The 16,866-nt window shown below is 36.3% G+C and overlaps 1 protein-coding gene across 3 annotated transcripts in view; it reads right to left on the bottom strand.

The window, feature by feature from the left end:
- Positions 1–16,866, bottom strand: part of LOC126964637 (rab GTPase-activating protein 1) — an 81,340-nt gene extending 64,474 nt beyond the window's left edge. Inside the window, exons 1-5 of one of the 3 annotated variants that reach the window (XM_050807863.1) lie at positions 16,676–16,865; positions 16,430–16,579; positions 15,013–15,219; positions 2,140–2,269; positions 444–630 (exon numbers count right to left, since the gene is read on the bottom strand). In XM_050807863.1, coding sequence (XP_050663820.1) covers positions 444–630; positions 2,140–2,269; positions 15,013–15,219; positions 16,430–16,570 — 665 coding nt within the window. In that variant the 5' untranslated portion in view covers positions 16,571–16,579; positions 16,676–16,865. Of the gene's footprint in view, positions 1–443; positions 631–2,139; positions 2,270–7,009; positions 7,601–15,012; positions 15,220–16,429; positions 16,580–16,619 lie in introns of those variants that run through there. The other 2 variants (XM_050807864.1, XM_050807865.1) reach the window with 2 other exon arrangements.

Genomic DNA, 16,866 nt, shown 5'->3' with positions numbered 1-16,866 from the left:
CTGATGGTGATTGATACGCCCTGCCCATTACAATGCAGTGCCGCTCGGGATTCTTGAAATACCGATAAAAAATTCTGACGAGCACTACAATTACGCTCGTCGTCTTGATACATAAGATGTTAAGTCTCATTTGCGCAGTAATTTCACTAGCTACGGCGCCCTTCAGACCGAAACACAATAATGCTTACACAGAAATAGGCACCGTTGTGGTATCCATAATCTAGCCGGCATCCTGTGCAAAGGAGCCTCCCACTGTGTAAGCTCAGCATAATCTCGGCCAAAGAAATGACTATAAATAACAAATAAAAGATTGCGCTAATCTTGAACTCAGCTGAGTTTTACGAAAGTAAAGTGAGAGGAGAGTCTGAGTATGCTCTAAAGGTTGATCGATAGATCAGCCTTAAGACTATTATGTATCATTAAATTCCACACTAAATACTTACACAACGAGTCCCTGCGAGCACACTGGTATCGATATGGAGACGGCGATACCGTCCCGGTTCTCCGGCATGGAGCTGAGTTCCTTCATGATGCGCTGGATGTCCCCCTCGGACTTGGGGTCGGCGATGTTCTGCGCGCCCAGGTAACTCACGCCGCAGAACACGGTGCACTCCTGGTCCACGTCTGAAACTAAATAACATTAACGTAATTTTATTTTATAATTAGTAATAATCTAATGTTTTAAGAAGGACGGATGTCCGTTGGGGCAGCAAAGTCCTCAAATGGCGACCACGTCCCGGAAGACGCAATGTTGGTAGGCCCCCCACAAGATGGACCGATGATGGAGATCTTTGGGATCTTTTTGATATGATGATGAAGAAATGTTATTCGTTTGTACACTTCTCCTCCTTGCAAACTTTTATATTCTTTCATAGACTTAAAATATACTAGAGTGTATACAACCTAACAGCCCGATAATGCGTAATCAATTGTGATTTGTCAATGTGTGCATGAGCGTAAGGATAAAATATTCAAAATAAGAATACTAATAAAATCTTTATTTCTCACCGACAACCAACAATACATGCAAAGAAAGCTTTAATATAAGGGACACTAAAGTTTTGATTGCGGATCGCTGGTGCCTGTGGTAGGTAAAAAAATACCTGTATTTCTGGTCACCAGGATTCCACTTTTAGACTTTAATTAAAAATCTCTCAACGAAGAAAACTAACTGTAGCTGATTGTTTACTACTTGTCAATAAAAATCGCTTACAGAAATAAGAGATTCGCTTTCCTTTTGCTATCTTGCTGTATCTCCTTCAGAGGTATTCTTTCCGGAGCATGCTTTGCTCGTCCATACCTTATAACGCAATTATATTGTAAATCTATGCACTCTAGAAAGATTCAAATATTTCGCATCACATCGCTATTCCAATATTAATAAACATTATGAATACCCAACGTTTCGCGTTTATACCCTGCATAGTCACGGGCAACTGAAGTTGAAGTCAAGATATAATATAATATACTAGCTGACCCGATAGACGTTGTTCTGTTCATATTAAAAAAAAACTTTTGCGGGTCTAATTTCGTAAAACACTTTCTTAGCTGACCTCTACTCTACGAAAGGAATATTCCTAACAAATTCTCTACACCTTATGGTTCCAGAGATATCGTGATAAGTGACTATATACGTGGAAATCTCATATATATACTCGTATATAGACACAGAATTAAATGTAATATTGGATAATTGATCATCAGAGAAAATACCAGAAGATTTTCACTGTCTTCCCATCAAAATGCGGAATTGTATCCGCATCACGTTGATGTCAGGCATGTGACAACCGCGCGTTTCGCAAGAAAAAAATTGCGAGAATCATTTGCGAGCTGCAGTATTCCCGAAACAATACTAGATAGGGACACCTTCAAGCTTAGATAATATTCACATCTCAAGATTGGCAACGTATCTCCTGATCTGTGTTTTTGTAGATGGCTGAAGGTTTTCATTTCCATCAATTAACCAACTTGCTCGTTTGCCACATCTATCTTGACCAACTTGCTCGTTTCCACATGTATTATTAAAAATATAAAATATATATATATAAGATTTTTTTTATAGAAGAGGAGGACAAACAATCACCTGATGTTAAGTGATCACCGCCGCCCACATCTTACGACATTAGAGGAATCACATACCTTCATCATCGCTTTCAGTTGGCTTCATATGGTCCTGCTTCTCAGTGGGCGACGGAGTGCATGTCTCCGCCGAAGTGGATTCCCCCATCACCTCATAGAATTTTGAGCCCCCTACGTGTCGGCAAGAGTCCTGTAAGCAAGGAATGAATTAGGAAAAGTGTTATAGCTAAATAATAGGCTTTTTTTTCTTTTAAAATGAATTTAATTGGAAAAGAAAAGACGAGCAGGACGATCAGCTGATAGTAATTGATACGCCCTGCCTATTACCATGCAGTGCCGCTCAGGATTCTTGAAAAACCCAGATATTCTGAGTGGTACTGCAATAACTGCGCTTGTCACCTTGAGAAATAAGATGTTAAGCCTCATTTGCCCAGTAATTTCACTAGTTATAACGCCCTTCAGACCGAAACACAGCTAAATGCTTACACATTACTGCTTCATGGTAGAAATAGGCGCCGTTGTGGTATCTATAATCTAGCCGGCATCCTGCGAAGAAGCCTCCCACAGGTAAATCAAATCAAAGTCGCCTCTTACTATTGGGCCTGGGATGCACAAGGCAGGCACTTAATAAGTTTTTTTTTCTTCTACGATAATGTTCATATGGGCATACATTTACACATTTACAAATTTATAGGGTAATATTTCATGCCGATCTCATTATAATTGCAAATTTAGTTGTGGTTGACAAAAAGAAGAGATTGATTACCCAAATAAGATTGGAGTTATAAAATCTTATGTAGGTATGTAAAATTTTCTTGAATCTTGATATTGCAATAAATGTTATGTGAAGTGAATAAATGAGCAAATATTGTGTAGTAAATAGGCACGTTTGTAAAAGTAATCGTAACTAACGTTTCTGAATTATTAACACAACGTTGCCCCAATTACATTCCCGCCCATGACCCAAATCACTTGTCGTCGAAATCGACAATCACGCCTATTCTTCATTGGTTTACATTCATTTTCAACACTACCATTTTCACATTCTACTTTTTAATAAAATTAACATTTGAGCGCAGCTGATTACGGTCTTAGGATGGCATCTAGATAGCGTACTTAGACTTTGCTCTCCTTATGTAAAACTTAGCCGAGTTCAAGCTTAGCGCAATCTTTGATTTATTTTTTATACTCATTTGACGGTTGAAATTATACTGAGCTAACACAGCCCAATTCAAAAGTTAACTTCGCTTTTTGTTACAAGTTTTACGTAAGTAAAGTCTGAGCAATGTCTTAGTATACTCTATAGATCTTAACCCCAGTCCCTGTGGCTAGCAAGAACTGAGCCTTACAATTAAAGTCAAGGACCTGCGAGCCTACCATGAACTCTTATTGCGATTTAATTGACGATCTAAAATTAACTGCTATGCTATTTCGTACCACGACGTCATTAGAGCTATCCAATTTAGGTTGACTTCAAATCAAGTCGGAAATTTAATCGAAAACTGTTTTAGTTCGTTCATTCATTCGTACCATGAGGTAATATTTCAACTTAAACTGGATAGCTAAAGTGTCAAAGTGAGCGATTTATAAAAACTTGCTATTTCTTAGCGGAATGTGAATCGTTTTATTAATAACTTTTGAAAAATATTGAAAACATACAGAAAAGAAAAAGGGAATTAATGAAAGATGAGATGCGAATACTTATTAATACTTTTTTGTGAAACAAAATACTGAAAATAAATACCGAATATGAAAATACTAAAGAGGTGGCAGTAAGGCCGCTGGCTACAGCCTGTTCGCAAGGACGAATTAAAAAAAAAGTACTCTGTGCTCCTGTCAAATCAAATATGAGTGGAGGTGCGTTCATAACTCGTTTTAATCAGTTTATTTTTACGAATACACTTAAGCAAACCTTCTTGTAATTCATAAAGAATAATAAATTTTGAATTTGTAATTCAAAGTTCTAAAAAGGCCTTAATTGTTTATAATTTGACGCTATAAAGCGCCATTATAAAATGTATTTGTAGTAATGCAAAAAAGCCGCTAAAATCATATCATTTTCGTATTCGAAACGCATGGTTCGAGTAACAGAGGCAGACTTATGCAACGACTGCACAGCGTCATCTCTTTCTCACACCGCGGACCACAGACAAATTTATTTCGTTCCTTCTTCCATAAGCGATTCAAACGGCATTCAGTTAAAGGCACTTCATGATACTAATATTAGCGATTCAGTTTAAGTACCTAAACTGAACTGCATCGGAATTGAATCGCTAATTAAAAGTTGATGGTAGGTCTTCTGAGAGTAATATTTGACAGTAAGTTACTCTGTACTTATCGTTCTGAGCACGACCTGAACAAGCCTGTAGGATATTTTGGCAGTGCATAAGACTCATGGTGAAAACCTGGGGACTTGCTTCAAAGATTAGCAAATGGCTTTATACATCACTTATAAGACTAAGCTTATAACCATGCAAAAAATTGAAGCTTATTCAATGGCTGTCACGAAAGCACACTTGCTAACGATGGCCTTAGAAATCACCCTAGAGCCAACACCGCTGCACATCTATATATAACGAGAGCAGACGATGTTGGATCTTCAACAGAAACAATACTTACGCGTATAGAATGAAAATGACAGCACTATCGTAGCCTTGTGGAACGATGTAAAGAAAAAAAAATCCAAGAGAGCCACATACATTGACGAAGACCAGTCAAAGAAAACAGTCTACATATTAAATATGTAGATTCAGTTCTGCGGTCACAAAAGCGCGTACCTTCCTTAAAGGCCGGCAACGCTCCTGTGATTCCTCTGGTGTTGCAAGAGATTGTGGGCGGCGGTGATCACTTAACAACAGGTGACCCGTACGCTCTTTTGTCCTCCTATTCCATAAAAAAAAACTTGGAAGAGAAGGGCAAATTGGCGATACAGTACTTGATTATCGGCTGCAATTTTCCCGCACCAAAATGTCTAATAGCAACCACCCAACTCCAAATACCTTCAAGCTCAGAGCATACTCCCAACTTAAAGGCCGGTAACGCATCTCTTGACCCCTGGTGTTGCGGATATCCATGGGCAATTGCCTTAACACTTTATCCTCTTACCTGTTTGCCCCTCGTATATAAAATAGGAGACTGGCCCATTGCCATTATTACCTCTAAGCCCATAGCCGATAACGATCATTGCTCTACGCTGCGATCTCTTATCAGTAGGTAACCATCATAATACCCGATGGACTTTTGAAGCAATACCTGCAATATCTCCCAGACAAACCCATCATCTCGTCAGCTAAAACAATAATGACCTCCGAATAATGGTGGACACTCTAACAGTGCATGTACGCCTAAATAACCACCTATTCACAATTTGCATAATATACAGCCCCAAGTGCAGAGACTGTCAATCATGAAATCCAGGACTGGCCGATCAACGGGCAAAAATTCTCGAAAACTAAGCCGCTCCCAGAAATCTGAGAACACCCTAGGAAGGCTCTGAACATCTGGAAAGAGCCAAATGAACTCAATACAAGATACCACCATACCTACTCCTCTTATTCCTATAGAAACACTTCAACCTGTTCATCATAGTTTGCATCTTTTATTATACTTAATTATAAAACGCTGGAGAAAAATAATGAAACAAAAAGGTATATTTTCCTGTCATAAGACGTAGGTAATTAAGATTGCGTAAAATTATTTTGCATACTCATCCTACTCGAGTGTTGGCGTCACAATTAATTAACTACTCGAATCTATTGTTTATTACTTGAGTAGGAATTAACCCAGATAGTAATATTGTTAAGAGAAAAAATATTAAAATGAAAAGAAACCTTCTCAGATCAGTTACGTTTTGGTTTTTTTAGGTGTTTCGTTCGGAATCAAATTGATTCCTGAAAATATTTAAGTTTGTAACTTTATATAAACAACTTTCGAAATGGTTCTAGTACAATTTTAAATATTTTTGATATTTCAGCTGTATTTATTTTCACACAATATTTTAAATCACTGACTTTAAATCTGCAAACTGATTGCAGCGGAAATATTATTTAAATTGCTATGAAACATTTTATTTCGTGTAAATTGCTCAGGCGTTTGAAGCATTGCAAATTAATTGAAACGATATAGCTCGATAAAACATTAAAACGTTGTTGAATACGTACAGTTTTATGTATACGGTTATGGAACATAATAATATATAAACGAAGCGAAATTGGGGTAAACATGATTATGATACTAGTGAGAACAGAAGATAAATCAAATATATTTTTTTCGAACGAAATAATTACTTCAAACCAGAGTTAGCCATTAATTAACTGTTTGATTAGCCATTAAAGCCTTGCTTATAGATATAAATTTAATGTTTACCACCACTTCAGACAAGTTGAGCTATAATGAGAAAAAGTGGCAAGAAACCCACTTTTGAATTATTTATACCTTACCATATTATTTATTAGCTACAGGCAAAGTACAAAATATTTTAAAACACCATCTCTCAAAGATGACGCCTCACAAATACTCGAATATTTCGACTTAGTTGAGTAAATAAAAAAGGTGTGAATACAGTAGGTACTAACTATAAATGAAAGGTATTAAACATTGTAATAGTAGAGATAAATATAGAGCTAATAAATGGTTTCAGAGAATTAAAAGATAATATAATATCTATAAAAACAGAATTAAAGATTAACTTACTTTTCTCGCCACTAAAGCACCTAACGAAAAGCTTCAAATTAATTTATAATGAATATTTTCATTTCAGTTATCTAAGATTAATGTGAAATAATTATTCTTATGAGACCGATTGATGACCGATGAGTCAAGTATAAGACCCCGCTTCTTAATATTATAAGTATATACAATTATATATACGTTGTATAAATAACACGATTTTAAAATTCCATTAAAATATAGTACCAAGTTAAATTATTACCTTGTATATAATTTGCGAAAACCTTTCGTTCTTCATTATGCTCCTCAATCACAACACTTCAAATTCACAAATTGAATGCCACAAACACTTAAGATACGAAAATTTGCTTTCAACTATCAGGTATTATATGTAAATGTTCAATAAATTAACATCACATAACTTACTATACAGAATAGTCTGAATGCATAGTTGTTAGCACACAAAATGTTAATGTTAAGATATCCATCCACTTCATTAGACACACCAGACTTAAAACTCAGCACTCGTCTAACGCCAATTGAATGCTAAATGCATATGGACATCAAATAGGAACACATCAAATCCCTGTGAATCACGCCTGTGCGCGACTCAACCCACAAGTTGACTCCTGCCTCTTATCGACGATAATGTACGACCGGCTAATTGTTATTGTACTCACTATTTCAAAATAATTACGACAATATTTTTCTAGTGTTTAAACTGTATACCCTAATGGTCGTACTGACATGCGTGGGAGGGAGAAGATCATCTCTATTGGAGATAGAGTGAGAAAAATGGTTAGTGTAACCGACTTTGATTGATAAGTCGTAAAGAACCAACTTGATGGCTTCCTGGTTGCCAACAATGTAATGTTTTATCTAACATATTTGTTGTTATAACATGGACGGAACCTTCTGAATGAACGTCAGCAGGACGGGCTGAGTGACGTCAACAATCAGTCGGCAACAAGTACTGCCCGGCCACATTATCTCTGGACCTGACGCGGACGTCAATGACGTCACATTGTCGCTTTGTTATGGTGTGCAAAACAAGCCTCACTAGGAAAATATTATAAATAAATGAGAAAACATCTATTACAGAATCTGGGTTAAGGAAAAAAAGATTTAATTTTTCTGGCAGTACTTTTAGAGCGACACAGAACAACAGAAACTACAGAAATATTAACAACAAACGTCAAAACATAACAATGAAAACTTCAAAAACAAAGCAATGATAGCACTCAAATATCACGACATATACCTAACGGTTATGAAACTGCTAACCGTACTGACGCAAAAGGACGAGCGCGAGGGGGAGCAAGGGGAACGGGAGGGTATTGACGTTCCAGTGAGGTCCAGAGATAATATGGGCGTGTAGTAAACAGTCGTTTTGAATGGTGATTTTTTGAAGTAGCTGCGTCGACTAACGTCACTTGGCTCCTACCCTAACTACATAATTTATACGAGACAATTTTCACCAGTTCATTTAGTTAATTTTTGGTCTGGCACGTCTCCACTTGGATACTTGACGTTTATGTCAAGGTTACGAATAGGCTTTTATATCTTTTTTTTTTAATGACATTAAGGGACGAGACGAGCAGTACGTTCAGCTGATGGTAATTGATACGACCTGACCATTATAATGCAGTGCCGCTCAGGATTCTTGAAAATAACAAAAATTGTGAGCGTCACTACAATTGCACTCGTCACCTTGAGACATAAGATGTTAGGTCTCATTTGCTCAGTAATTTCACTAGCTACGGTGTTCTTCAGACTGAAACACAATAATGCTTACACATTACTGCTTTTCGGCAGAAAAAGGCGCCATTTTGGTACCCATAATCTAGCCATCATCCTGTGCAAAGGAGCCTCCCACTAATGCTTGACCAATCAATGTGTGCGTTAGCTAGTTTTAATATTCAAAATAGTAAGGAGCTAATCCAAATTCCTGCTAATTCCTAATTCGGCGTCCTTCAGACCGAAACACAGTAATGCTTACACATAACTGCTTCACGACAGAAATAGGCGACGTTGTGGTACCCATAATCCAGCCGGAATTCTGTACAAAGGAGCCTCCCACTAGTATAATCGGTCAGTATCATTATCCAGCCAAATCGCAATAAAATTATCTAATATCAATAAAAAGTTGACCTTCCGTTAGCGATTTTGTCTCGACGAAATAAAGCTGGGGTGTTAATGCCTCACCTTGACAATGACCTCCATTTACATTGTTACTTATGACAAGCGTTTCTCGCCCAATCGTTAATTAGCATTATACGCTATGTGCAAATTTATTCTCGGACCAAAATAAATCGTAAATGTGATCTCACCGCATTAAAGCTTTTGGAATTAAGTTGTTGGGCGGACTGCGACCTGAATTAACTTCACGAAAATGCGTAATACCCGTTTTGTTTCCATCTAGGGTTGCCAGCACTACTATATAGTAAAGTATCTTACTATTTAAAGTGTCTACTTATTATCATTTTAAAAATATAATATAGTAGGCGAAATTACTATATTTTATCAGGATACAGTGCGCGTATTATCTGTGGTGAATCAGTTAGTATTGATGTGATAAAATCAGAGTTAATGGTGTTTTTTAACTTGAGAAGGGCGGTGATGGGCAAGTCATGAACTACGAGAATTAGAGGAAAGTCGTGTAAGGAGTCATTCCCTCGATTTATATGAAACCAATAACTGCATATTTAGTTTTTTTTTAATTTCTTGAACTTTTGTAGGAAAATGACCCGAATGATTTTTCAGAAAAATTACATCTGTATTATTGGACCAATAGACTCTGTTGCTGATAAGTATCAAACTTTGCAAATAAATGTATATACTTATAAATGTATAATATATAAATGAAATATTTGTAGTAGCGATTCAAATTCAGTTTAAGCCTAATTGAATAGTTTATTTGACTTTGAAAAACTTCTTCCCGCAAATACAACAACAAGCTGGCGGTGTCTCATCGCATCGGATGTAACATTATTGTATATTGCAGCGCATTAAATACGAATCAATATATTTTTTTTTAAATAATATATTAAATTACTAGCTGACCCAGCAAATACAACTGCCATATAAAGTAATAAAAACATTCAATAATTAAAATTTATGGGGTATAAAAATATGTCTAATATAAAATTTATCGTACTATAATTATTGTAATCCATTGCCATCGTTCAACTCTATTGCGGAACTGTGGATGGAACAGAATAATATAAAAATCGGGATACAAAAATAGTTATAGATCGCTGAAGGGCGAAACTTTGAAGTTGTATGTATTTTTCAATGCTTAATCATAATAAAATAAAAATAAAAAGTTTTGTCAAAAAAATAAAAAATAAATATTTTGGAGGTGGGTCACCCTTACCATTTAGGATTATGAAAAATAGATGTTCGCCGATTCTCAAACCTATCAGATATGCACACGAATTTTCATACAAATCGGTTAACCCGTTTCGGAGGAGTTTGGAAACAAACACCGCGACACGAGAATTTTATATGTAAGTTATAGAACCAAATTACCACTTGGTCAAATCACACAACACACACACTTGATACTCTGCATTGCATGGCCGGCGGTCGACAGCCGGCACACAATGAATTAATGAACCATAACAACGGAACAGACAATTGACGACAATCGCATATCGACGAGATACCAACGATAACTGACGCTGCGATTTAATAACAATTAGATACCCCGAATGTTTATCTCTATATTCAAATTTAATTATTAACTGATTGGAATAGATAACAGTATTCTAATAATGTTATAGATCTCACTAGCTGACCCGACAAACGTTGTATTGCCATATAAATTGCAGATTTCTTTTCTACTTACTTCACACTTATTTTATATTTTGGATAATTCACACTTTAATTTTATAAATTATAGCCTATGATTTATTCTGGTGTGTAAGCTATATTATTATAAAGTTTCATCAAAATCCCTTCAGTAGTTTGCGCTAAAGAGGTACAAACATACATCTAGACATACAAACTTTCACATTTATAATATTAGTAGGATTAAATATAAGATGATTATTAATTATATCATTCAAGCATATTTAAATACCAATTTTTTTTTAAAAACAAGAGAAAATCATTATGGAACAGATCAATTGAATATATTTTTACATAAAACTTGCAAAGGACCATTTTTGTTTGAAACCCCGTACCATGTTGCGTCAAATTCAAACATTGCTTTTTAGAGACCACATTTATTATAGTAACACCTACAGAAGTTCTTTTTGTAAAAAAAAACCCGGGTTTCGGAGATATTTTATAAAATCGAACATAACCTCAACTAGGCAAGTAGATTTTGTTCAATGATACCAATAACGTATTTTATATTGACACGTTATACACGAGCGAACACTATTACTGTAAAAGCATCAATACGTTAATCGCCTAAAATAGGTGGTCAAAAAATGTCCGAGCGGCGTTGTATACACTAACGGCCGTTCCCAATATACTATCTACAGATAGAGATAAATGACTACCTTCTACTGTCAGTAATTAGCTGTCAATAATCTGAAGCTGTTCCAATATACCCGATGGGACGCGTGAATTGCAATTTCCATACAAATTTTCAATATTTCAAGTAAGAGATAGACTGAATATTGGGAACGGCCGTAAAACATTAACTTATAAATTAAGACAATCATTCAAATTAACACCTTATTTCGTGGCAGTAATGTTCAAAGTCTATAGTTTTGCTTCAGTCACTTTATAGCGTGATTGTGAGTCAAGTTGTTTATTGTACGTCAGTGTCGTATTATGATATATTGTCAATTACCTATAGTCCTCTGACTACGGTTAGTGTAGATCTACTTCATAATGAAATTTCATCATTACAGTGTTGCGGGCAAGTGTCCTAATTTATAGCGTTTGTCGGTTCATTGAATGAGCACTACAGGTTCAATGAATATAACCTACTGTTTGTATTACTCTTGGAATAATATTATAACCTAAGTTGTAACTAGTTTTATCTGCTGCGATACCCACGCTAAAGGTTATACTTACAGATATTTTTATGGCGTGGGTAATCTATATTTTTGTAAAGGTCTGTTATTTTAGTGTTATTTAGGGCAATTGTAGTGTCGCTCAGAATTTTTTGGTGTTTCAAGAATCCTGAATGGCACTGCATTGTGATGGGCAGGGCGTATCAATTACAATCAGCTGAATATCCTGCTCGTTTCATCCCTTATTTTAATAAAAAAAAATATATAATTCATTAGCCTTGGATAACTTCATGATTGGTGATGATGATGTGAAAGAGACAAGGTGGGTAACACTTTAATTAATTATAAATATTGTACTGGTTCAGTGAATATTATAACATTAGGTAATTTTATGATTATTTGTTAATCATACAAATTAAACTGGTAACCAAAATTTATGAACGATGCGGGACTAGAACCCGCGACGTCTCGGGTCGCGGGAACGTGTAAGAGTTGAACAAGAAACACCAAGATTTACGAATCATGCGTCACTCGAACGGTTGGTTCAGTTGGTAAGAGCGCTCGGACGGAACCCGAGAGGTCGCAGGTTCGGCACCCGCGTCGTTCATAAATTTTGGTTACAAATTTAATTTGTATACTTAATCCCAGAAATTTACTTCTCTCTATCCTTTAGGATATCACTTTAAAAATAAAAAAATTGTTTACTTGTTAATCAATAAATAAGCTGTGGCAAATAATGGCACTATAGCTTAGGTTATATAGCTGGTCGGCAACTTGTACAAAAGCACCTCTTACTAGTACGGCTTTCGCCATGGTCGGTCGACTGGCGATCTTCTGGTATACCTAACACATAGATGGGCGGCGGCTATTGAAAGCAAGGGGGAAGACCTGGCAGTTGGCCTGGATATAGCGAAGGCCTTTGATCGTGTATGGCACAACGCGCTCCTCGCAAAACTTCCATCATTTGGGCTTCCCGAGAGCTTATGCAAGTGGACCTCCAGCTCCCTCACTGGGCGCAGCATACAGGTCATTGTCGACGGTTATTGCTCGAATCCCAAGCCCGTGAACGCTGGAGTGCCCCAAGGCTGTGTGCTATCTCACACGCTGTTTCTTCTGCATATCAATGATATGTTGGACACCGCCAACATACATTGCTATGCAGACGACAGCACCGGTGATGCCGTATACACGGGCCATGCAGGTCTCTCTCGGGAAAACGTCGACAAGTGCCGGGAGAAACTTGTGTCTTCTATCGAGTCCTCTCTCGAGAAGGTCGCGGAATGTGGTAAGTTCAACCTTGTCCAATCTAACCCCCAGAAGACTCAAGTTTGCGCATTTACCACAAAAAAAAACCCCATTTGCCGTATCACCGCTCTTCGAGAACACTTCCCTTAAAGCCTCGCCTAGTATCGGAATACTGGGTCTTGAAATCTCGAGCGATTGCTAATTCCGTGGCCATCTGGAGGGCAAAGCCAAATTGGCTTCGAAGAAACTGGGCGTCATGAATAGAGCACGGCAATACTTGAAGCCGGCCCACATTCTAGCTCTCTACAAAGCGCAGGTCCGGCCTCACATGGAGTATTCCTCACATCTCTGGTCTGGCGCACCCCAGTATCAGCTCGATCCATTTGACCGCGTGCAACGCAGAGCAGCTCGAATTGTCGGGGACCTAGCGCTCTGTGAACGGCTGGATCACTTGGCGTTGCGTAGAGACGTCGCTTCATTGTGTGTCTTCTACCGCATTTATCACGGTGAGTGTTCCGAAGAGCTGTTCAACCTGATTCCTGCCGCCGAATTTCACCTTCGCACGACACGCCACAAGTTACGATATTATCCCCACCATCTGGATGTGTGGCGGTCCTCCACAGTGCGGTTTTCAAGGAGCTTTCTTCCTCGTACTACGAAGCTGTGGAATGAGCTTCCTCTTGCGGTGTTTCCGGGACGATACGACATGGGTACCTTCAAGAAAAGCGCGTTCACCTTCCTTAAAGGCCGGCAACGCTCTTGTGATTCCTCTGGTGTTGCAGGAGACTGTGGGCGGCGGTAATCACTTAACACCAGGTGACCCGTACGCTCGTTTGTCCTCCTATTCCATAAAAAAAAAAGATAAATGTTAATGAAGATCTCCATAACTATCCAAGAAATTGAAATGTGATAAGCCGAATATGAATCATCAATTTAGGACTGAAATTGATTTAGAGAACAGTCACTTAACATCAGATAAACCTTCTTCTGTCCCTTTTTCTGCTTGTAAGTTCGCTTCGTCCATAGCAAATCATCTTTTGAAGCAAAGCATTTATACAAATGTTCATTCAGCTTCTAACTGAGCTTGGCGTCAGATTTGGGACTGTTACGTGATATAATATATAGGTATACAGAGTTACATTTCGGAAGGAATAATAGTTTCGAAAACTAATTAAGTCATATTCAAATAGGCCTTAATTAAGAGCTTTTGAATCATCACTATAAATATTTAATTGAAATTACTGAATCTACCATATGTTCAGAAAAAGTAGAACTCGTGAGAAAACACTCAACGGTTATTTCATACAGTAAGTCAACTGTTGTTCAGTGTAGCCACTCACACTGAACAATAATGGGGTCTCAATAATGTCTCACTCTTACATGTGATATGTTCGATCATACTGATAACTTGTATTGCATCTCGGTACTGATATTTAGTAGCCACATAGTCCAAATCAGTTGCTTGTGTTTGGTGTTACTATATCACAACACAATTGTGATTGTTATTGAATTATTTGTTATCAAATCTTATAGAAAGTTTAAGTGACTACCGTAAAATATTTTCAGTGACTAGATGTCAAGACAGGGTTGAAGGCATTTAGCTGCAGAATAATGTTGATGGACCAAATATTTGTATTTATTACAATCTATAAATACTCTTTAAAATACTTGTAAGTATTTATTTATAATTTAACACTACTATGAGTATATTTATTATTGACAACATTTAAACACATACTTAAATAGGAAGAATTTTTTGTATCAATATTTGTATTATTGATAAAAATACTATTTAAACAATTTTCTGTTGTACACAACAGAAATATTTACAAATAATTTTCACATTCTTTAACTCTTCTATATTTAACTCATTCCAAATATTTAATAAGTACCATGGCCACTTCATACTGTATGTTTGTTTGTTCATAATTCAGAGACATTATACAAAGATGTTTTTAATACAGTTCATATTTCTGCTAATTCTTCAGTTAGTGTAGACTCACATTCATTATTTAAGTTACTGAAAAGAGTAAATAGTAGTACTCACTTGTTCTTTAGGTGAATTTTTCAGAGGTACACTATCATCTCCCATCTTAGCTTCACAATCACTTTCCACTTCAAATATTACTTTATACAGGTCCAATCCTTCAGGTACGTTAGACTCAATATTTGCCTCTGGTCTTATAGTAAGTTCTTGATTTATTAGCTGACTGCGACTGACTCTCAATGAGCCCTGTAGAGACTCAGATATAGCCTGAAAAAAATAATTAAAATATGTTTTGGATAGCTAAAAATATAGTAAGCTTTGGGGACAGCAGTAAATGTGTGTTCAACCAAATCACTCACTCATGAACATATAAGACACAAAACATCTACATATAAGATTCTTATAAGTTTCCAGTGAACAGTTCACCAATACTCTTACTCTCCCTCTTACTTAATCTCCCAAAATTTCTTACACCACCACAGGAATCACACAAGAGTGTTGACACATTTAAAGTTCTGAAAACACAAGGAAGTTCATTTAAAGTTTGGTAATACATGGTAGAAAGTTTCTTTAAATTACATTGTGGAGGACGTAAAGTGGCCTTTCTGAACACTCCCTGTGATAATTATGGCAGAAGACACAACAGTATGTGTACTGGATTCCCTCAGCTCTGTGTTGCAAGGTTCAAAACCATACTGTAATACACCATACAAGAGTTGAGAACAAAGATCCATATAGAGCATGAAAATTGTGCACCATTTAGAGTGTAAAGTTAGTCTCACTGTATTGATGAACCCAGTATGTCTCTGAATTGGCTATCTTATGAGACCAAGTTTAACAATATTGAGTGTGGTATTGAGAGGTTTTTTATGGTAATCATACAAACTTGTGTCATCTGGTGGTAAAATTTCACAGTCTTCATTCTATCCCCTTCGGAGACCTTCTTCAGAAAGAACTTATTATTATTTGCTAAGTTCATTCTAGAGAAGGTCTCAATTTTAAGTAGCCACATCAAAATGATATAACAAATTATTTATAGCAAATATGTACCAAATTTAAAATTATTAGAGGAGTGCAAGATATTATGCACTTATTTCTTCTTTGGCTAAGTAAAAACAATACTCTAAATCAATGTCAAGGTCAGACAATTATCTTGCATCCATGTGAGTTCAACAATATTTTAATTAAGATTAACAGATTTGGTTCTATTTTAATTATTAAGATCTTACCTAATATATAAACATTTACTATTTGGCAAGTTTTGTAATTTAATTTTAAAAATGCTTAAGAAGGTATTTTGTTTTAAAAATATAATTAGTATTACATTGTAATCAATAATAATGAATCAGTATCAGATTATCTCCTATGTGTTATAGAATATAGATGTACTCTGATTAGTTCTCCCATAGCTATTCCAATCTAGTTAGAAACTCATTACCTAAACAAACGTGCAGAAGTGAATATAAATGCATCTTACGTCGCTCAATATGTCTTCCAAGTCGCAACAGACATTGCTTGATAACACTGGTAATGGACTCGGTGTGTGTGATCGATCAGAACAAAATTCAACTTCTACCGGTTCCAAAACTTCATTTGTACGACATCCACTGAACTCCATCACTTTACGCTATGAAATATGAATGAAAAAAATGCAAATAATTATTTACCTGTCTACATAATATATATAACTAAAAACGTCTAATTTATTTTACAAAAATTGTACCCATTTATGATGAGGTTCTCCTGTGAGAACTAACAAATATTTTCAATAAAACCAACAAAATTCCGCGACATAAAAGGCAGGTAGGGATGTAAAATGAAAATAAATAATTATCAAATTTCAATAAAACTGTTTAGGAGTACAGAATTATTATTAAAAAGGAGGAATGTAAGGTTGCCTACACACTAGCAGTA

The sequence above is a fragment of the Leptidea sinapis genome, chromosome 5 (assembly GCF_905404315.1).
Source record: "Leptidea sinapis chromosome 5, ilLepSina1.1, whole genome shotgun sequence".
In the NCBI taxonomy this organism is placed as follows: Eukaryota; Metazoa; Arthropoda; class Insecta; order Lepidoptera; family Pieridae; genus Leptidea; species Leptidea sinapis.
Note: the sequence above shows the minus strand (reverse complement) of the source record. Positions and strands in the feature narration are given on the sequence as shown.